The 23,764-nt window shown below is 44.0% G+C and overlaps 1 protein-coding gene across 2 annotated transcripts in view; it reads left to right on the top strand.

The window, feature by feature from the left end:
- Positions 1-23,764, top strand: part of kif6 (kinesin family member 6) — a 522,710-nt gene that overhangs the window by 66,547 nt on the left and 432,399 nt on the right. For both annotated transcript variants that reach the window (XM_048531738.2, XM_048531739.2), the window contains exon 5: positions 2,968-3,077. In XM_048531738.2, the coding sequence (XP_048387695.2) occupies positions 2,968-3,077 (110 nt within the window). The remainder of the gene's footprint in view (positions 1-2,967; positions 3,078-23,764) is intronic.

The following is a 23,764-nucleotide window of genomic DNA, read 5'->3' as shown; positions in this document are numbered from 1 at the left end:
ATGGAACAGGGCATATGTGGTGATGGTGGCACCTGGGCCTTTGTTTCTAAGGTATGATTCTGTGACTGTGACCTTGGCAGGCTGTGGCTGGACATGTCTGTGGGATAGTTCTCCCATTACTTTTCATGTGTTTAGAGCATGAGTGTACTTGCCGGCCAGGTAGCATTTACTGTGTATCCCTAATTGTCCAGAGGCCAGTTAAGAATCAGCCATGTTGCTGTGGGTCGGGAATCACATGTCGACCAGACCAGGTATGGATGACAGATTTCATTCCTTAAAGGACATCAATAAACCAGAGATAATGGGAACTGCAGATGCTGGAGAATCCAAGATAATAAAATGTGAGCACATCTGCCAATGTGGTATACTGCATCTTAAGCAGAGGTTCACCTGCACATGTGCCAATGTGGTATACTGCATCTTAAGCAGAGGTTCACCTGCACATCTGCCAATGTGGTATACTGCATCCACTGTACACGGTGTGGCTACCTCTACATTGGGGAAACCAAGCGGAGGCTTGGGGACCGCTTTGCAGAACACCTCCGCTCAGTTCGCAACAAACAACTGCACCTCCCAGTCGCAAACCATTTCCACTCCCCCTCCCATTCTTTAGATGACATGTCTATCATGGGCCTCCTGCAGTGCCACAATGATGCCACCCGAAGGTTGCAGGAACAGCAACTCATATTCCGCCTGGGAACCCTGCAGCCCAATGGTATCAATGTGGACTTCACAAGCTTCAAAATCTCACCCTCCCCCACTACATCCCAAAACCAGCCCAGCTGGTCCCCGCCTCCTTAACCTGTTCTTCCTCTCACCCATCCCTTCCTCCCACCCCAAGCCGCACCCCCATCTACCTACGAACCTTATCCCACCTCCTTGACCTGTCCGTCTTCCCTGGACTGACCTATCCCCTCCCTACCTCCCCACCTATACTCTCTCCACCTATCTTCTTTTCTCCCCATCTTCGGTCCGCCTCCCCCTCTCTCCCTATTTATTCCAGTTCCCTCCCCCCATCCCCCTCTCTGATGAAGGGTCTAGGCCCGAAACGTCAGCTTTTGTGCTCCTGAGATGCTGCTGGGCCCGCTGTGTTCATCCAGCCTCACGTTTTATTATCAATAAACCAGATATGCTTTTACAATAATTGACAGTGGTTACCTGGTTGTCATTATGCTAGCCTCTTGTTACAGATTTTTATGTACTTAATTTTGCATTGAATTCAAATTTCAGCATCTGCCATGGTGAAATTCAAATCCATGTCCCTAGAAAATTAACTTTCGGTTTTGAGTTACTGGTCCAAGGAACACAAGTGGGCAAAAGGAAAACAAGGAGGATTTTACTGGGATGATAGTGGTGTGTGTGCTGTTGTGGTTTCCACTGCCAAGAACAGTACTGTTGCTTTGTTTGGTTTTATTTAGACTTAGAGAGATGTTTTAGGGTGAGACCATCTTGATCTGAGAAGGAATCAAGGGCTACGGGGAGAGTGCAGGAAAGTGGAGTTGAAATGCCCATCAGCCATGATTTAAATGGCGGAGTGGACTTGATGGGCTGAATGGCCTTACTTCCACTCCTATTTCTTATGGTCTTATGGAATTTGCAGACAAGTATGAGAGTTTGCAGTGTGAAGCATTGGTTAATTAGGAGCAGTTAGAAAGATTATTGAGCAGGGGCCATGTGTAAATAGTGATTCAACATCGAGATCAGATTTCTGAATGAGATCAAATTTATCCTTCGTGGAATGTGGGAGACTAGCTGGGAGCATGTTGGAATAGTTGTGTCAGGAAGTAACAAATGAGGATTTGGGCAGCAAATAAGCTTAGCCAGGAGTGTGTTCAATTGAAGTTACAAAAGTGGAAGTAAGCATTTTTAGTGAGATGGATATGTTGTCAGAAATGCATCATAATTTTGATGTAATAAACAAGATTAGGGTTAGGTGCTAGATGCTAGACAAGCAAATCTGATAGTTTAGAGACAGTTAGGAATTCTTAGTAGTGCTATTGAGGAAGAAATGGGTAATCTGAAAACTGTCAGTGTGTTGTTGGATTATTTCTCTGAAGGGCACTGTGTGCCTGAGAAACGGGGAGAGGGATATAGATAGAACTTCAAGCATCAGCATAGGTAACAGCATAGCAGTGAGACAAGAAGCCATTGCAGGTAATTCTCTTACTACAACTGGATCGTTATGCATTATGCCTGGCAATTGCAGTCCCATTTGCAGTGTTGATATTGAAAACTATTGGAGAAGCATAGTGGCAACTTTCTCAGGACCCAGCAAACCTTTTTTTAAATTACTGCTTCTTCAAACCTTGAGGATCACTAGAGGAAGGATGATGGCAATCCTTAAGATCCTAAGCCATTTGTTGTGGGCTAAAAACCTAGCAGCCGTCGTCTTTGTCTTCATGTAGTTCCAATTAGACTTTAAGTAAGACCAAGGCTTGACAAACATTGGCTATTTAACTGCTGGATCCCTTTCACCTTTGGTAAATTTCATTCCTCTTCTGAGTATTTTGTGCCCCTGGGGATCTCGTTGAACCCTGACCAGGAAAATGGCTTGAATCTCTAATGCGTTCAGTGCATTTGGCAGAATTCTCTTTCTGTTTGAGTACAGCCAGTGACGTGTGTAATGTCACTGAATTAACCTTGTGTATTTTTGCACATCCGTTGTATTACTTGGCTGTCAATGCTGGACCACTTATTGCCAAATTGACTTGGTTGCAAAAGACAACAGCACCTTACACTGCCTGAAGATGTCTAAATTAATAAGACTTTGTTCTTTTTCCCCTTGCATGACCTTTTGAGTGACAGGGATTTTACCCAACCTGAGATGCCTAATAAAATTGTTGTTGCAGTAAACTATTGAACTGAAAGTCACTATGTCAAAATGTAGAATTGCAATGTGCACAATAAATTATATACCTAACAAACAACTTGGCTTTTTTGTTATTTGTTTCATTTCCTTTTAAACAGGACAGCAATAAAGTCTACACAACTCATATTTCCTACTTAGAAATCTACAATGAATGTGGTTATGATCTTCTTGATCCACATCATGATGCCTCCAAACTTGAAGACTTGCCGTGAGTTCAGTTAATTTCAGCTGCCCTTTTCCTTGATCTGTTCCCTTTTTTTCTCTCTCAGAAATAGTTCATTTGAGGAAAAGCATTATTAAGTTGCCAAAATAAAAGTTGAATAGGTTATTTAACAAATTTACAGTCCACAACATTAGTTGCATGTTTATGACTGTAAAGTCCTTATTGACTCATTGTTTCTGTACAGCCCTGATTAAGGCTTTGTACGTTTTGTGGTCATGTGGTTTTGTTTGAAGTCAGCTTTTGTTTATTTCTCTCATTTCTTTAAAGTTAAACATAATTTCTTGGTTCTTGTAGAAGAATGAGTAGCCACCAAGAAGGTCATTGGGAGAGATTACTTGAGAATGTGGAAGAATCTCGGCAGTGATAATCACTTCAAATAATTTAATCTTCCTGCAAATCAATGACATTGATGAAGGGTTTGATGTTTTGTTGAAGAGAGAATCAAACTCTCCCATATTTGGTTGCTGCTCTTTAAAACCTGCAAAGTACATTCACTAAAAGTAACATCAATTTTGTGCCAGTCAAAAATAACCGCCCCACTACTCTAAAAGAACAAGGTGTTGAGCTGGATGAACACAGCAGGCCAAGCAGCATCAGAGGTTCAGGAAAGCTGATGTTTCGGGCCTAGACCCCTCTCCAGAAATGGCGGAGGGGAAGGGGATTCTGAAACAAATAGGGAGAGAAGAGGAGGCAGATAGAAGATGGATAGAGGAGAAGATAGGTGGAGAGGAGACAGACAGGTCAAAGATGCGGGGATGGAGCCAGTAAAGGTGAGTGTAGGTGTGGAGTTGGGGGGTATATAGGTCAGCCCAGGGAGGATGGACAGGTCAAGGGGAATGGATGAGGCTAGTAGGTAGGAGATGGGGGTGGGGCTTGAGGTGAGAGGCGGGGATAGGTGTGAAGAACGACAGTTTGGGGAGGCAGGAACAAGCTGGGCTTTTTTTGGGATGAGGTTGGTTGAGAGGAGATATTGAAGCTTGTGAAATCCACATTGATACCATTGGACTGCAGGGTTCCCAAGCGGAATATGAGTTGCTGTTCCTGCAACCTTCAGATGGTACCATTGCGGCACTGCAGGAGGCATAGGATGGACATGTTGTCTGAGGAATGGGAGGGGGAGTTGAAATGGTTCGCGACTGGGAGGTGCAGTTGTTTAGTGCGAACCAAGTGTAGGTGTTCTGCAAAGCACTCCCCAAGCCACCGCTTGGTTTTCCCGATGTAGACGAGGCCACAACGGGAACAGTGGATACAGTATACCACATTAGCAGAAGTGCAGGTGAACATCTGCTTGATGTGGAAAGTCTTCTCGGGGCCTGGGATGGGGGTGAAGGGGGAGGTGTGGGGGCAAGTGTAGCACTTCCTGCGGTTGCAGGGAAAAGTGCCAGGTGTGGTGGGGCTGGCGGGGAGTATGGAGCGGACAAGGGAGTCGCGGGGAGAGTGATCCCTCCGGAAAGCAGATAAAGGTGGGGATGAAAAAATGTCTTTGGTGGTGGGGTCGGATTGCAGATGGCGGAAGTGTCGGAGGATGATACTCTAGTCCAGTTTTCCAGCACTTGGCCCATTGTGTTTTATGCCTTGGCATTGCAAGTGTACATCTACAGCTTGTCTCTGGTACGCTATTTAGGACTGAGATGAGGACACCTTCTTATCTACAAGGTTGTGGAAGCTGGGTCACAAAGTAGATTCAAGTAAGATATCAATAAACTTCTTTAAAGGCACCATATCATAGAGGTCTGCGGCATGGACAAAGGCACTTTCCCAATCATGTCCACACCAGTTAGAAACAGTCATCTCACTGTTCTAATCCCATTTTCCAATATTTGGCCCATAGTCTGGTGTACCTTGGCATTGTGGGTGCAAGTAAATGCTTCTTAAATGTTATGAGGGTTTCTGCTTCTACTGGCATTGAGTTCCAGATTCCCACCACCCTCTAAATGAAAGGTTTTTCTTGTCATCTCCTCTAAACATTCTGCCCTTTACCTTAAATCTATGTCCCTGATCATTGATCCTCCACTAATTCTCACATAACTGCTGTTCCTGTGTCCCATGACTTAGTTTCAAAATTCTCATCCCAGTTACTACTCCAGGTCTTTTTCATTGCCGGACTCCATGATGTTTTTCCAGTTCAGGGTACTGGTTATATGTTTCCTGCTTTACTGATTGGCCTTATGTATGCCCTGGGAATCTCCACTGCTGTGCTGCTGTTTTCCAGCTTCAGTGAAATTGCTTTTAACTGTCTTGCTTCTACACAGCAAATTCTCTCCCAGAGCAACTCTGCCTGTCTTAAATCTGTGGCCACTTTCAAAAGTCTTTGGTCAACACCTAATAACTGCTCAGTTTTATAAAAACCGAAAGAACTTTGGAGCTGGCCTTTGTCTGTAAAAAAGACCCAGAGCTTCCAGTTACTACTATTATTATTTCAATACACCACCCTGTTCCCTGACCAACATCTTTGTCTCAGGCTTGATGCCATGTTCCAGAAAAGCTCAGCACAAGCTGGAAGAACAGCACCTCATTTTCCACTTGGAAATCCTACAGTCTTCTGGACTCAATATTGAGTTCAACAATTTTAGGGCTTGAAGCACCTTCTCCCATGTATTTACCCCAACCTCCACGCACCAGGCCATGTTATCACATGGTCTGCTGTTACACACAACCCATTATTAGCCACTAATAGTCGCCATTAGCAGTTATTCATTCTCCTAGGCCGAATGTTATCCACTCCACAATAAAAACTGAAAGGACTATGGATGCTGTAAATTAGGAACAGAAACAAAGTTGCTGGAAAAGCTCAGCAGGTCTGGCTGCATCTGTGAAGGAAGAAACAGAGTTAACGTTTCGGGTCCGGTGACCCTTCCTCAGAACACTGAGTTCTGAGTAAGAGTCACTGGACCCGAAACATTAACTTTATTTTTGCCTTCACAGGTGCTGCCAAACCTGCTGAGCTTTTCCAGGAACTTTGTTTTTGTTATCCACTCCTTTGTCTGACCAACTATTCTTCTCTTATCTCCATCTATTATTTGCTGCTTATCCTCTTCCCGACCCTATCTTCTGCATTAAAAAACAACTTTTTCCTACTACCATCAGTTCTGAGGAGAGGTCACGGAACCTGAAATGTTAACTGATTTCTGTCACAGATGATGCTAGATCTGCTGAGCTTTTCCAGTAATTTCTTTTTTTGTTGCTCAGTTTAATATATTTATTCAATGGCTTTGGATACTTTGGGTATTTGTGAATTTAAAAGCAATATAAAAATACCAGTAATTACATTAATTATTGAGACTATTTACATGAATTTATATGTACCATTCATTTGATAAACACTTCATTGCATTGATCTGTAATTTGTCACTTCAAGCAAACTTCAGAGACAGCATATTGACACCAGTATTTCTTAAATGTGATATAAAAGCTGGTGTTTACTATACAAGTAAAAATGGCTGTTGAGAAATTGTATTCTGTTTTCAGTTTGTTGAATATATGTGATCTGGAGAACTTGCATTTGAAAGCCTCGGTGAACCTAGTTTTACTTGAACATTACCTGGAGGAAATCCATCTGAAAAAATGTATTTTCCGTGAACTTTATGCAGGACCTATCTGGGTGGAAACATTTCCAGTTTGCTATTTTATTCACGCGTGGAATGTGGGTGTCCCTGGCTGGCCAACATTTGTTCCCTGTCCCTAGCTGCCCTTTAAAATGAGGTGGTGAGCTGCCTTCTTGAACTGCTGTAGTTGACATGTTGGAATAGAATATCTTGAAATTCAGTTTTGCTCAGCTTGTTTATCCGAATCATAAACTATATTTACGAGTTTTGCAAATTTTTGAATTTTCCTATTTAATATTTTTAACATGAATTATGTCATGATATTTGCATATGAGCAGGATTAGATTTTCTAAAACTTAACATTCTGAGAAAATGGAAGGGACATTTTTGTTTGGTTGACTACAAAACTATGGACCACAATTTCCTCAGAGCTACTCTTTCTTCCCTACTGTAAAATACACATGATGAACTCCTATTTATATGAGAAGCCGAATTTCTGTGCATTCATTATAAAGTTGTGGAGGCAGATTCGGAGATGTGAAGAAATTCTGGACAATGAAATTGGATTGTGATTCATACATTTCAGACGCCTTTCAACTGAACAAAAAGTGCAGAAATATTGATTTTCATCCTCAGTTCTCAGATCTAAGGCTTGTATTTCCTCTTCCGTTTGTACCTCTCCCTCATTTTGATAAAATTAAATGTGAATTTATATGTTTGATATAATTAGATTAGATTAGGTTCCCCACAGTGTGGAAACAGGCCTTTTGGCCCAACAAGTCCACATCACCCCTTGAAGCATCCCACCCAGACCCATACCTGGCAGAAGATTAAATTCAGAGGTAAGTCAACTAGATTCTATGTAAATATTTTGTCAAAGTTTTAGACCCTGATTGGATAGCAAAGTTAATATTGTTAAAATACACGCATAACAAGATCAGTCTTTTTAAATTTACATTGTTTGCTTTTAAGCAGGGGTTAATGTTACTGAAGGCTGTTTGCAAAGACTTAATGCACCATGTAACAACCTAAGTTAAAGTTGAATGAATATGTCTTAACATCCATTAATCTGTGATACTTTAGTGTGATCAAGTCTACAGTTGATGGGAAGTAATTGCCCTATTTCTGCTGACAGTAATTATTCTGTGTAATTCGGTGTCAAATTAGTTTATGCATTTCAATGTGTTGCTGATTGTACAAGGACTGAAAGCCAAAAACAGTCTTTAAATTTAAAAAAAACAATAATTGGAATGAACAGGATGGCTATTGTTGGAAGTAGAAATGTTCCACTGGTTCAATGGGGCTGCTTTTCTGAAATTGAAATTTCTGAAAAGAGCTGCCCATATCTCTTTTTAATGTGAAAGCATATTTTTGGGGATAGGTAAACTAAGCAAGCTGAAATGCTGTACCTGCCTTGGGTTGTTAACAGTGGATGCCGAAAATGATAAACAATTCCATTCCTCTGAGCCAGCACTTCACACTTTGTAAATACTAAATGCCCTAAAATATTATAAGACAAAAACGCACATTTTCAGAAAGAAACTTGATAAACTCATGCAAATTTCTAATAGCAGACATTTTACACAGTTGAATACAATGCTTAAATGGTTTGTGACCTCCTGACTCCTTATAACGGTCATAATTTAGCTTCATTTACCCTTGGAAGATTTAATTTAAGTTAATTAAAGTAAAATTTGGCAAATAATCAAAAAAACTCTAACATTTAACTATTATAAAAAAGCAAAATGGGGACTTTCAACTTTGTAAGAAGTCAAATTACTGTTTATAGCAAATACACTAAGTCACAAATTCAGTCGTTGTCAAGAAGTAAGAATGTAGTCATGTGACAGTCAGTCACTGCATTCTATCTGTTTCTTTTGTCAAAAATGGATCTCTAGTTTCTGCTTAAGAAAGAATGTGGAGTTTTTTTTAGTTTAAGTTACCTATTTCTGGGCTATTTGGCAAAGGAAATTGAAATGACAACTCATGCCAAGTATAGTCCCTTGCGTATTCAACATGTGCTATTTGATGGACCGTCCTTGGAATCGGGTAGGGGGGCGGTTACTGAACGTGGCACCATTTAATCGTGTGGGAAGGCCTTAGGAGTGATGTTAAAATTCACTTCCCAAAGTAGTTTCACGGGCTTTCTATCTGATATCAGGCAAAGAAGGTGGCTTTTAACATCTTTCAGCAAACCCTTTCAAATTTTCTGATCTGAGAAAGCTGGTGGCAGCAACTCCTTACAAAACCAATAAAGTTATTGGAAAATGTAAAGGATTAGAGGGTCTGCAGGCAATATGCTGCTTAAAACTCTAGGCTTGACTAAGAATGTTTTTGTGGCTAGGTGACAGCCAGGTCAGGCATGCAAACATACTGAACCCAGAAGCATATTCTCATTTGGCTTGATTCTAAATAACTGCTGCGTGGCAGTGTACTGTCCAACTTAGAAGTGGAAGAGTAAGGAAACGTGACTAGCCACCAAGACAAAAATATAATGCAATGAAATAAAGACATGAAAATAATGAAATAAAACATATGAGGGGATTGTGGGCTCCTGGCTATCAGAGGTTGAGAACTGTAAGTATATTGTGATGCGTCACATGATCTGGAAATTGGTAGTGATGAGAGTGTCATAGGCCTGTTTGTTTATTGCACCATTGCCCTGGCATCTGCATTGTCCATTCCTCATGAGCAGCATCAGCTTTCCATTCCTCCTTATTAGAGGGGATACCTAGTTCCTTCATCTCCCCTCTGCAATTGCATTTCAAATTACGTATCAAATCTGTTCCTCCATTCAATATGTTTGGGGCTGATCTGCTACCTCAACACCATATCCTTGCTTTCTCTTTATATCCCCCAATGCCTTTAATATTGAAAAAAAAAGCAATCTGTTTCTTAGATATACTTAGTGGCTCCACAGTTGTGGTGACAAATTCCACAGGCTGACCGCCCTCTGGTGAAGACAAATTTCCTCACCTCAGTCCTAAATGGTCACCATTAAATGGACACCATACCTGAAATGGTGATCCCTGGTTTTTGACTCTGTAGCCACAGGAAATATCCTCCCTCCAGCTAATCTGTCCTGTTCTGTTGAAGTTTCAAGTGTTTCAATCAGATCTCCTCTCATCTTTCTAAACTTACACGGTTGAACCAATCTCTACTCAGCCGTCTGCCATCAGCTCCTAGTGAACCTTTTCTGCACTCCACTTTACAAGTATATCCTCTGAAACAGGGAGACCAAAACTGCACACAGTATTCCAGCTGTGGTCTTACCAAGGCCCTTGTAACCTGAGTAACACATTCCTGTTGGTGAACTCAAATCACTCTGCAATGATGGCCATTGCAACACTTGCCTACCTAATTGTTGGCTGACCTCTCTGTGTACTTTCATTGGCTGGTGTACAAAGAATTCCAGATCCCTTTGTACATTTGCAGTTCCTAATGTATTTCCATTTTAATGACATTTTGTATTTCACACCAATGTGTAGAACTTCACATTTATCCACGTTATACTGCATCTGACATATTTGCCCAGACACTCTGTCTAGATCACTCTGAAGTTTCATTGCATGTTCCTCACAGTTCTGAGTCACAGGGAGTTTTGTGTTGTCAGCAAACTCAGAAATGTTGTGCTTGGTTCCTGCTTTGTATGTTTTTGGGAGTGCTGTCTCTTTAGGAGAGCTAGTCAGATGACCTGGAGAGGAGGAGCTTGGGTCCAGTCTAGAACCAGCTACGGAGGTGTGAGCATTGTTAATAAGGTGTTCTTGATCAGATTTACCATTTGTCTACCTGGTAAATAATTCCTGGTTCCAACTGAAGCAACAACACTTCAATTGTAGGAATCAATTGAGTGAACTGATTTTCAGTTCAGCCCAGAAATCTGGAGGGCAAAAAGGGGACATGAGATAGCTTTGGCAAATAGGGTTAAGGAGAATCCAAAGGGATTCTACATTAAGGACAAAAGGTTACCTAGGGAGAGAATAGGGCCACTTAAAGATCAAGGACACCTATGTATGGAACCACTGGAGATTGGGGAGATACTAAATGAGTATTTTACATCAGTATTTTCTGCGGGGAAGGATATAGAAGATAGGGAATGGCTAAGTCTTCAGCACCTGATCAAGTGTACCCTAGAACACTGTGGGAAGCAAGTGAAGATATTGCCGAGCCCCTTGCTGAGATATTTGTTTCATTGATAGCCACAGGTGGGGTGCCCGAAGACTGGAGGTTGTCTAACGTGGTGAGATATTTGTTTCATTGATAGCCACAGGTGGGGTGCCCGAAGACTGGAGGTTGGCTAACATGGTGCTGCTGTTTAAGAGTAGTGGTAAGGAAAAGCCAGGTCCTGACTTGGTGGTGGGCAAGTTGTTGGAGGGAATCCTGAAGGACAGGATTTGCATGTATTTGGAAAGGTAAGGACTGATTAGGGATAGTCAACGTTGATTTGTGCGTGAGAAATTGTATCTCACAAACTTGACTGAGTTTCTTGAAGAAGTAACATAGAGGATTGATAAGGGCAGAGTGGTAGATGTGATCTAGACATTTGACAAGGTTCCTCATGGAAGACTGGTTAGCAAGGTTAGAACACGTGGAATACAGGAGAACTAGCCGTTTAGATACAGAACTGGCTCGAAGATAGAGACAGAGGATGGTGGTGGAAGATTGCTTTTCAGACTGGAGGCCTGTGACCAGCACTCTGCACGAGGATTGGTGCTGGACCTATTGCTTTTCCTCATTTATATAAATGATTTGGATGTGTACATAAGAGGTATAGTTAGTAAGGTGTAGTGGACAGCGAAAAAGGTTATCTCAGAGTACATCGGGATTTTGATCAGCTGGGCTGATGGGCCGAGGAGTAATTTAGATATATGTGAGGTGCTGCATTTTGGAAAGGCAAATCTGGCAGGGCTTATACACTTAATGGTAAGGTCCTGGGGAGTGTTGCTGAACAAAGAGACCTTGGAGTGCAGGTTCAAAGTTCCTTGAAAGTGGACTCCCAGGTAAACAGAACAATGGAGAAGGCATTTGGTATGCTTGTCTTTGTTGGTCAGTGCATTGTGTATTGGAGATAGGAGGTCATGTTGCGGCAGTACAGGACATTGGTTTGGTCACTATTGGAGTACTGCATGCAATTCTGGCCTCCCCGCCATAGGAAGGATGTTGTGAAACTTGAAAGGGTTCAGAAAAGATTTACAAGGATGTTTCCAGGCTTGGAGGGTTTTGAGCTATAGTGAGAGGCTGAATAGACTGGAACTATTTTCCCTGGAGCTCGGAGGCTGAGGGGTGATTTTATGGATGTTTATAATATCATGAAGGGCATGAATAGAGTAGACAGACAAGGCTTTTTTTCCCAGAGTAAGGGAGTCCAAAACTAGGGGGCACAGGTTTAACTGAGAGGGGAAAGATTTAAAAGGGATCTAAGGGGCAAATTTTTTCATGCAGAGAGTGGATGGATGTATGGAATGAAATACCAGAGGAAGCGATGGAGGCTGGTACAATTACAACATTTAAAAGGTATCTGGATGGGTATATGAATAGAAAGGATTTAAAGGGATGTGGTCAAAATGCTGGTAAATTGGACTAGATTTATTGAAGACATCTGGTTGGCATGGCCGAGTTGAACTGAAGCATCTGTTTCTGTGCTGTATATCTCCATGACTGTACAACAGCTGGCCATGAGAGTAGGATCTGGCCTACAAACTGTGTGCAAAAGCATTTTTTAGCTAGAGGAGTTATTGCCTGGACTTCGGAAATGGCCTAAGGAGGTAACGTCGAGGGAAGCAATCATAAGGGGACTGGGCTGTGGTCTACACCAGGAAAGAGGTACTTACTTCTGTGCTACTGACTGACTACAGACCTCTAGCATCATTTTTGGCCTGCGTATGGGGACACCATCAATGATGGTGGCACGCCTGCAGAGATGGGCATTGGCTCTGTCAGCCACTCGTATGAGATCACATACTGATAGGTGGAGAAGCACAGCAGATGCCCTGTCAGGGTTGCCACTAACGGAGAATAAAGATATTCCCAACTGGAGCCTGAAAATGATGTATTCTTCCACGATGACAGGGTGTTAGTGTCAGGTGCAGAATGCTACTTGGAACAACCTGGTTTTGAGCAGAGTGATGGACTTAGTCCTGAGAGGGAGGAACAGTCATAGAAACCGCCCAGAATTCCACCCTTACTTGTCCGGGAGGTGGAAGTTATCTGTATTGAAAGAGTGCTTAATGTGTGGAAAAAGAGTTGTTATCCCTGTTAAGAGGAAAGGTGATGGAACAATTGCACCATGGCCGGCCTAGTGTGATGCGAATGAAGGAGAGTTATTTTTGGTGGCTGAATGTGTACTTCCAGATTGAGGAGAAAGCGGGATCACAGTAAGAAAGGCACTGCTATTATCGACCGCTTCACCTATGACAATGGCCTCAAAACCATGGAAACAAATTCGCAGCGATGACAAAGGGGCCTGGTAGAGGGACAGATGCTATCTTAACGGTCAAAAGCCAACTGAGAACCATGTTTGACTTACTGCAGCTGGAAGAAACCAGAGAGGTGGTAGAATGAAATCAAGATGACAGATGGCCAGAAGGGTGGGAATCTCAAGGTCGAAGGTATTGCAAAGAGAAGTTATCGTATTGGCCCAGAATTATACATCTGGGGGAAAATGAATATTCCTGGAGAAACTGGCATATATGTGTGACAGCAGCTCGTGACATCCTCGGTCACTAGTGACATTGCCTGTTTGTCGTACCACATGCTGTATGTTACATTGGCCTCTTGTTGCCAGGATCCTCCATTGCTCGCCCCACTGCAGTTTCTTGGTGCTGTTCTGGGTGCCTCTGTACTTGGCCCTGGCCCAAGTGACTCCACCTTAGTTGGTGGAGATGCTTTATTGTCTCGACCCATCGTCATGTTTACCTAAGATGGGTTCTGATCAACATATTCTTTGAGCCCTTTCCTCCTGACCTGACCATTTTCACACGATGGGAAGCCTTATATGTAACATTAACCATTCCCTTACCTCACCAACCTCAACATGATTAGTGCCGTTCTGGAGGATCACTGCTGACATCACTTAATGCACATGGGCAATTAGTTCTGTCCTTGAAAATGCAAGTTATGATGATTGAGGAAGCCCTTCCTTTTATTATCCAACAGTCTCAGTTCAACGCCTTTGTCTTGGCTGTCCAGATAAGTGTCACCAACCTTTTATCGTCTATGACCAGCTATCAGGCCATAAGACATAGGAGAAGAAATTAGACTATTCGGCCCATCAAGTCTGCTCCGCCATTCAATCATGGCTGATGAGCTTCTGAATCCCATTCTCCGGCTTTCTTCCTATAACCCTGGAACCTCTTGACAATCAAGAACGTATCTATCAGGCCCCTCTGGCATGCTTTGGCACAGTGTTATCACCTCATCATAGCTCTCAATCGACCATTAGACACCCTTATCACTTGCCCTATTATAATTCAGCTTCTCGTGGTAACCGTCAAGTCTCAAAATTTAGGGTGCACACTTCTGACCGAGGCCCTTGCTTTTCCTCACTCATTCTGATAATTCAGTGTTGTGACATCAAAGTTTCTGTGTGTTCCAGTATCCTGTAATTGTCCCTCAGGAGAAATCATAGGGTTGTTTCCTCCTTCCTTTCTGTCTCCATCAGTCAGCTGGAGCTTCCTGCTTTTCTTGACCTTGCTGGGACATTGGTTGGATATAGACCATAGATTGATTAACTACCTGACTGTGATCTGCCTGCTGGAACATCTCACAACCCCCTCTATTGTGCCTGTTTCCTCCACTACCCAGTATAGTGAATTCAACCCCCTACCATTTAAGGCCATTTCTCTCCAACCTGCCTGAAAAGCTCCTCTTCCACCTCCCCATTAACAACAGGAGTGCCACATTCATGTCTGTAGGCCTCTTGCGCTTTTTAATGCCCCTGCGTCCTCACCCTCCTTCCTGACTTTGGACTGCCTATAACCCCACCTCCCCAGCCTGGGACAACCTCTATCCCTACCTCAGCCAGCCTTGCCTCTTGGCACTTAGCCTGGAGTCTCCCTAACTCTCTCCCTTGGACAGCTCAGTTCTGCACCCCTTACACTGAAGCCACCTCTTTTCTTAGTCTTGGACAACTCAACTGTATGTCACATTGACTGCAGGCTCCGTCCCTGCCTCAAACAGCCCTGCTGCATTGCTTTCAACTGACGCCACCTGATTTAAGTTATCGCTTGTCGTTGATCAGTGCTGTCAAAGCTCGTGCTTTCACTCCCAAATTTCACTGCAACTCATTATTTATCTGGAGAACCTCCTCTGGGAATCCAGAACACTCTTCTTTTGGTGTGGCCTTGTAACTATTCATGCCTGGAGACTCCCCATGTTTAGATGCCAACTATATGTTATCTGTTAAGTATACATTCGACCAGAATTTAAACAGGCGACTTCAATTTAATATCAGTCAATGGTTCTTCTTCTTTGAAGGTTTAGCGCATCTTTAACTTTATCTCATGAGATTGCACTGCATGACCATGATGTAGTTTCCTTTTGGAGCTGAAAGCATGCACAAAGCAGCACAATAGCTCTGTGGTTAGCACTGCTGCTTCATAGTACCAGTGACCCATCTTCAATTCCACCCTCGGGCAACTGTTGCACACTAGTCGTCTGGAAAACCTCCTTTGGGGATCAAAAGCACGCTTCTTTTGGTAAGGCCTTGTAACCCACTACCTTCATGGAGTTTGCACGTTCTCCCTGTGTCTGTGTGGGTTCCCCCAGGTGCTCCAGTTTCCACCTACAGACCAAAGATGTGCAGGTTAGGTGGATTGGTCATGGGAAATTGTCCATTGTGTGCAGGATGTGTAGTTTGGGTGGATTAGCCATGGTAAATATGCGTTACACCGATGTGGTAGGGGGTGGGTCTTCAGAATTGACTTGATGGGCTGAATGGCCTGCTTCCACATTGCAGAGATTCTATGAAATGCAGAAGTAGGTTGGAAACGAAAGCAATGGTCCATGAACATATCACCTGCAGCTTGCATGTCAGAAATAACTATGAGGGTAAAGTGGATTTAAGAAATGACATAAGGCAGGAATAAAGCAGTGTTCTAGTAATTCCTAGATATGACAAACAGAGCTATTCCTACACTATAATGCAGTTCACTGGTCTGTCTGAAGGGTTTAGATGATATGGACATGCCTGCCTGACTCAAAAAGTCTGGTTTGCCCTCTCCTCTTCATGGTATTCTGCAAGAGAGATGGAACAGTATTGTATTTCAGTGATGTGAATCTCAGAGATGAGTAGCTGGTGGAATGTAGAAGCATCAGAGAGGGGTCTGGGATAGACACACTTGGGTGGAGGATACAGAGAAGGGGTTGCTGGTTTGGAGATGGTGTGTAAATGTCCTAGCACAGCAAAAATAAGATGTCATCACTGTTTGACTCTGATAATTCTCTGAGATGGTAATGGTTTTGCCACAAGCTACACTAGAAAGCTGATAAGCATTCTTTAAAAACATTTTTCATGGGATGTAGACACTGCTAGCTCAACCAGCATTTAACACCTATTTCTATTGAGACGGTGTTGGTCAGCTGCTTAATTGAGCTGCTGCAATATCTGGGAGAAGATCTGTAGCAGCGAGTTAAGAGATATCCAGGATTTTTTTCTGCCAGTGAAGGGACACCAATATATTTCCAAGCCAGGGTGGAGTGATTTGCTTTGGGGCACTGCCACTTGCATCTGCAGCCCTTGAACTTGCGGTGGGTGAAATTGTGGATTTGGAAGGCCCTGTTGAAGGATCCTTTATGAGTTACTGCAGTGCAATTTGCAGATAGTACACACTGCTACCGCTGTGCATCAGTGATGAAGGGAGTGAATGTTGAAGGTGGTAGATGGGGTGGCAATCAAATGGGCTGCTGTGTCCTGGATGGTATTGCACTTCTTGACAATTCTTGGAATTGCCCAAATTCGGGCAAGTATGGAGTATTCCATCACATTCCTGACTCTGCCTTGCAGATAATGGACAGGCTTTGGAGAGTTAGGTGGGTTAGTCAGCACATAATTCCTAGCCTCTGACTTACTCCTGTGGCCACATTATTAATATGACTGATTCAGTTAAGCTTCTGGTTATTGATAACCCCTCAGATATTGGAAGTGGAGGATTCAGCAGTACCAATACCTTTGAAGTCTAGGAGAGACTAATTGCCTGGCAGATTTGTGTTACAAGTTTTACTTACCACTTATTAGTCTGCAACTTACCTTGTTGCAGCTGAGTGCTGGTGAGGAGCGGAATGTAGGCTGGAGTGGAGCAGGACAGTTAATTGTCTGGGGACTGGAGTGGTCAGACAACATGCTGAGTTGCTGCTGTTTGAAACTCTCTACTGCACACTGTAAGGCAATTCAGCTTAGCCAATCCACCTAACCAGCACATCTTTGGACTGGGAGGAAATCGGAGCACCCAGAGGAAACGAGCTCTGCACAGACAGTCACTCAAAGCTGGAATAGAACCTGGGTCCGGTGAGGCAGCGGTGCTAACCACTGTACTACCATGCTGACTGCAACTGTGCCACTGTGTAATTTGGACCAAGTCTGTAATGAGAGAGTCCACGGACCTAAACTGAACATCAGCGAGTAGGTTATTGCTAAGCAAGTCATGTTTCCAACCCCTTCCATTATTTTGCCGATGATTTGAGATAAAGTGATGGCCCAGTACTTGTCTGGGTTGGATTTGCCCTTGCTCTTTGTTGACATGATGTTTGTGGGCACTTTTTCACAGGGGTTCCCTGCATTTCAACAATGAGTCCTCTTCAGAAGTGCTGTTTTTTTTAAATTCATTCACGGGATAAGGGCATCACTGACTGGGCAGCATTTATTGCCCATTCCTAATTGCTCAGAGGGCAGTTTAGAGTCAACCACATTGCTGTTGATCAAGTCACATGTAGGCCAGACCAGGTAAGGATGGCAGTTTCCTTCTCTAAACGACATTAGTGAACTAGATGGGTTTTTCCAACAACACTATCTGGAAGTCAGTGGTGAGTGGGGTTCCACAGGGCTCTGTCCTTGGGTCTCTACTGTTTGTAATTTTTATTAATGACTTGGATGAGGGGATTGAAGGATGGGTCAGCAAGTTTGCAGACGACACAAAGGTCGGAGGTGTCGTTGACAGTATAGAGGGCTGTTGTAGGCTGCAGCGGGACATTGACAGGATGCAGAGATGGGCTGAGAGGTGGCGGATGGAGTTCAACCTGGATAAATGTGAGGTGATGCATTTTGGAAGGTCGAATTTGAAAGCTGAGTACAGGATTAAGGATAGGATTCTTGGCAGCGTGGAGGAACAGAGGGATCTTGGTGTGCAGATACATAGATCCCTTAAAATGGCCACCCAAGTGGACAGGGTTGTTAAGAAAGCATATGGTGTTTTGGCTTTCATTAATAGGGGGATTGAGTTTAAGAGTCGTGAGATCTTGTTGCAGCTCTATAAAACTTTGGTTAGACCGCACTTGGAATACTGCGTCCAGTTCTGGTCGCCCTATTATAGGAAAGATGTGGATGCGTTGGAGAGGGTTCAGAGGAGGTTTACCAGGATGCTGCCTGGACTGGAGGGCTTATCTTATGAAGAGAGGTTGACTGAGCTCGGTCTCTTTTCATTGGAGAAAAGGAGGAGGAGAGGGGACCTAATTGAGGTATACAAGATAATGAGAGGCATAGATAGAGTTGACAACCAGAGACTATTTCCCAGGGCAGAAATGGCTAGCATGAGGGGTCATAGTTTTAAGCTGGTTGGAGGAAAGTATAGAGGGGATGTCAGAGGCGGGTTCTTTACACAGAGAGTTGTGAGAGCATGGAATGCGTTGCCAGCAGCAGTTGTGGAATCAAGGTCATTGGGGTCATTTAAGAGACTGCTGGACATGCATATGGTCACATGAATTTGAGGGTGCATACATGAGGATCAATGGTCGGCACAACATTGTGGGCTGAAGGGCCTGTTCTGTGCAGTACTGTTCTATGTTCTATGTTCTAACCAACAATGTTTCATGGTCGTCACTAGATTCTTAATTCCAGATACTTGATTGAATTCAAATTCCACCATCTGCCATGAGAGATAATAGGAACTGCAGATGCTGGAGAATCTGAGATAACAAGGTGTGGAGCTGGATGAACACAGAAGGCCAAGAAGAATTTTAGCATTTCGGGCCTAGACCCTTCATCAGAAATGGGGGAGGGGAAGGGGGTTCTGAAATAAATAGGGAGAGAGGAGGAGGTACATAGAAGATGGAGAGAGGAGAAGATAGGTGGAGAGGAGACAGACAAGTTAAAGAGGTGGGGATGGAGCCAGTAAAGGTGTGTGTAGGTGGGGAGGTAGGGAGGAGATAGATCAGTCCAGGGAGGACGGACAGTTCAAGGGTGTGGGATGAGGTTAGTAGGTAGGAAGTGGGCTTGCGGCTTGAGGTGGGAGGAGGACATAGGTGAGAGAAAGAACAGGTTAGGGAGGCGGGGACGAGTTGGGCTGGTTTTGGGATGCAGTAGGGGGAGGGGAGATTTTGAAGCTTGTGAAATCCACATTGATACCATTGGGCTGCACAGTTCCTAAGTGGAATATGAGTTGCTGTTCCTGCAACCTTCGGGTGGCATCGTTGTGGCACTGCAGAGGCCCAGGATGGACATGTTGTCTGAGAAATGGGAGGGGGGAGTTGAAATGGTTTGGGACTGGGAGGTCCAGTTGTTTATTGCGAACCGAGCGTAGGTGTTCTGCAAAGCGGTACCCAAGCCTCCACTTGGTTTCCCCGATGTAGAGGAGGCCACAACGGGAACAGCAGATGCAGTATACCACATTAGCAGAGGTGCAGGTGAACCTCTGCTTGATGTGGAAAGTCTTCTTGGGGCCTGGGATGGGGGTGAGGGAGGAGATGTGAGGGCAGGTGTAGCACTTCCTGCGGTTGCAGGGAAAAGTGCCAGGTGTGGTGGGGCTGGAGAGGAGTGTGGAGCGGACAAGAGAGTCATGGAGAGAGTGATCCCTCCAGAAAGCAGACAAGCGTGGGGAGGCAAAAATGTCTTTGGTGGTGGGGTCGAATTGCAAATGGCGGAAGTGCCAGAGGATGATGTGTTGGATCCAGAGGTTGGTGGGGTGGTATGAGAGGATGAGGGCGATTCTTTTTTTAGTTGTTATTGCAGGGGCATGGATGAGTTGCAGGAAATGCGGGAGACATGGTCTAGGGCGTCCTTGACCACTGCGGGAGGAAAGTTGTGGTCCTTGAAAAACGAGGACATCTGAGATGTATGGGAGTGGAATGCCTCATTCTGAGAGCAGATGGAGCGGAGTTGAAGGAATTGGGAATAGGGGATGGCATTTTTGTGGGTAGGTGGATGGAAGTGGGTGTATTCAAGGTAGCTGTGGGAGTTGGTGGGCTTGAGATGGATATCGGTTTCTAGGTGGTTGCCCGAGATGGAGACAGAGAGGTCCAGGAAGGTGAGGCAGGTGTTAGAGATAGTCCGGATGAATGTCAGGTTGGTATTGGAAGGTGTTGGTGAAGTGGATGAACTGTTTGAGCTCCTCGTGGGAGCACGAGGTAGCGCTGGTACAGTCACCAATGTAACGGTGGAAGAGGTAGGGTTTAGGCCCAGTGTAAGTACGGAAGAGGGATTGTTCCACGTAACCTACGAAGAGACAGGCATAGCCTGGGCCCATGCGGGTGCCCATGGCCACCCCCTTTGTCTGTAGGAAGTCGGGGGAATTGAAAGAGAAGTTGTTGAGGGTGAGGACGAGTTTGGCTAAGTGGATGAGGGTGTCATTGGAGGGTAACTGGTCGGGCCTGCTGGACAGGACGATGTGGAAGGCCTTTAGGCCATCTGCATGGCGAATGCAGGTGTATAGGGACATAGTAAAAATGAGGTGTTGGGGAACAGGGAATTGGAAGTTCTGGAGGAGTTGGAGGGCGTGGATGGTGTCATGGATGTAGGTAGCGAGCTCCTGGACCAAGGGGGAGAAAATGGAGTCCAGATAGGTGGAGATGAGTTCATTGTGGCAGGAGCGGGCAGAGACAATGGTTTGACCAGGGCAGGTTTGTGGATTTTGGGAAGGAGATAGAAGCGGGCGGTGCAGGGTGGGGGAACAATGACGTTGGAGGCTGTGGCTGGGAGGTCACCTGAGTTGAGAGGTTGTGGATGATTTGAGAGATGATGGTTTGGTGTTTGGGGAGTGTCATAATCCAGGCGACGGTCGGAGGAGGTGTCGGAGAGTTGGCGTCCGGCCACAGTGATGTAGAGGTCAGTGTGCCATACTACAGCTGTGCCTCCCTAGTCCACAGGTTTTATGGTGAGGTTGGGATTGGAGCAGAGGGAGCGGAGGGCTGCACGTTCTGCAGGGGAGAGGTTGGAGTGCTTGAGAGGGGTGTAGAGGTTGAGACGATTGATGTCTCGATGGCAGTTGGAGATGAAGAGGTTGAGGGAGGGTAGGAGGCGTGAGGGTAGGGTCGGAGGAGGTGTCCAGGAGATGGGCTTGTGTTGGAGGTGGGAGAATCCCGCCCTGTTGACCTGTCTACTGTCCCTGGACTGACCTAGCTCCTCCCTACCTCCCTACCTACACTCACTTTTATTTGTTCCATCCCTGCCCCTTTGACTGCCTGTCTCCTCTCCACCTATCTTCTCCTGTCTCCATTTTCGATCCGCCTTATTTGAAGTGTAGTTTTGCTAATTATGTTTTCCTTTAGAAATGCCAATGGATGGCAGAGTTCCTAATTCTAAATTCCTGTGATGTTCATTTTCATGTGTAGTCTTGTTCTTGGTATTTGATGTAGTTTTATTTGTTTCAGAGTCATTGTGGAGTAATATTGGAAGATTAAAGTGTAATGGAAAAGAACAATTATATAGGAACTTAATTTTGGACTTAGACATTCATTTCCAGTAACCAAATAAGTAATTCATTTACGAGTTGATGAAATATGATTATAACTGTGCCAATTCTGAACTGAATTTTTGTCAGAGTAAACTCACTCTAGTTCTGCAGCCTGCTGTGTGGTATAAAACGGAAAACTTGAGCAAATGTTGAATCTGTGTGGCATTCTGTAACTGAAGTGCATTAGGAACAGATGCAGTGGAATCATCATTTATTTTTGTCAACGCTAAATGAAATGAGAAGCCATAAATTAGAAAGAAGGATTTGAACATTTCTTTGTTTTCCAGCCATCAGGTTTTGTTGGATATCAGTTGATTGCAGTTGAAGTTTTGCAGATTCACTCAGTTGCTCAGCCTCCCCAAGCTAATAGATTAGTTATTCAAAACCCTGTACTGAAAACACACCCCAGATGCATAATTGAAAGGCATATAAACATTCGGAGATATTGACTCAAAGAATTGGATTAGACAGATGTTGTGAACCCCCTTTCCATGTACTACTAATTGCATCTCGTGTTTGAGTCTGTTTACCAAAAGCATCTTACTAACACAAAGAAAGTATGCCAGTGTGTTTCCAGGACGAGAAATTCTAGTTGCATGTGTAGATTGGCAAAGTAGGCTGCAATCCTGAAAAGTTGATGGGATATTTCAATCAAGATGTTCAAAATCATGACAGTATTAGGCAGTACAGATAGAGAAACTGTTCCCATGGGTGTAATGGTTGAGAACCAAAGAAGCTGTCTAATTTAAGGTGATTGGCAAGTCAATCAAAAGGAACTGGAGCAAAATCTTTTTATGCAGCAAGTGGTTATGTCAGGTCATTGCTTGAAAGGATAGTAGACACCAATTCAATAACGCCTTTTAAAAGGAAATTGGCTAATGACCAGGCTTTGAGGGAAGGATTGGGGAAGTAGAATTTATCAAATTGCTTTTACAGAGATGGATGAACTTGAATGTCCATCTTCTGTTCAGTAAGCATTCCATGTGAACCTCTTTTTGAGTAATGTTACTTTCTAATATTGTGAACAGTAAGGAGGCTGCAATTCCAAACTAATGTGACCATAAGCTGATTTTTAAATTGCTTCCACTTAGGGGAATTTTAGGTGATGGGATGGGAAACTTTATTTCTTCAAATTCTGTCACTTGTTATTGTCGTCATAACCAGGCCAGATCAGACAAATCACAAATCTTGGTTTCCTGGCAGCCTAGGATTTGGGAACCTGTCTTCATTCCATTCATGCTCCCTTTTAAAGCAAAATGTGAAGTAAAATAGTGAAAAATGAGGCCTGCACAGTATAATGAAGACAGCGGAGTAAGCGTAATATAACTTTTCCCCAGGACAGGATTGACTGCCATGAGGGGTCATAGTTTTAAGATGTTAGGAGGAAGGTATAGAGGAGACGTCAGAGGGAGGTTCTTCACCCAGAGAGTTGTGAGCGCATGGAATAGTTTACCGGTGGTAGTCATGGAAGTGGAGTCATTAGTGACATTTAAGCGACTGCTGGACATGCGCATGGATAGCAGTGAATTGAGGGGAATGTAGGTTAGGTTATTTTATTTTTGGATTAGGATTATTCCACGGCACAACATCGTGGGTGGAAGGGCCTGTACTGTGCTGTACTTTTCTATGTTCTATGTTCTATGTTCTATAACTGAGCTGCTTATCCATAAACCCAAGCTACTATTCTGGAGAAATGAATTCAGATTTCATCATTGCAAATAGTGAAGTTGGAATTCAGTAAAAGTCTGGAATATAACGCAGGCCTAGTGGCGATCATGTAACCAAAACCAAAAGAACTGTGAATGCTGGAAATCACATGCAAAAACAGAAAAACGGTGAGGAAGGGTGAAGTAAATGGGCAGATCTTACAAGGCTGTGGGGATGTGTTGGGAGTACAGGACGAATGGATCAGCGTGCTTGGAGGGAACAGTCCCTACAGAAGGCTGACAAGGGAGGGGAGAGGAAAATGTGTCTGGTGGTGGCATACCGCTGGAGGTGATGGAAATGGCGGATTGTGATCCTATGGATATGGATGCTGGTGGGGTCATATGTGAGGACATGGGGGACCCTGTCACTGTTGTGGGAGGGAAGAGAGGGGCTAAGGGCTAAAGTGTGGGAGATGGGTCAGACCTAGATGAGGGCACTGTCAACTGCTGGGGCATCCTTGGTTAAGAATGAAGGTGGGCATTTTGAAGCTGGCATCACCAGAACAAATGAAATGGAGACAGAGAGTGTATGAGGTTTTTTA

Source organism: Stegostoma tigrinum, chromosome 4, assembly GCF_030684315.1.
Source record: "Stegostoma tigrinum isolate sSteTig4 chromosome 4, sSteTig4.hap1, whole genome shotgun sequence".
NCBI lineage: Eukaryota > Metazoa > Chordata > Chondrichthyes > Orectolobiformes > Stegostomatidae > Stegostoma > Stegostoma tigrinum.
The sequence above is the reverse complement of the archived record's forward strand: the minus strand, read 5'-3'. Positions and strand labels throughout refer to the sequence as shown.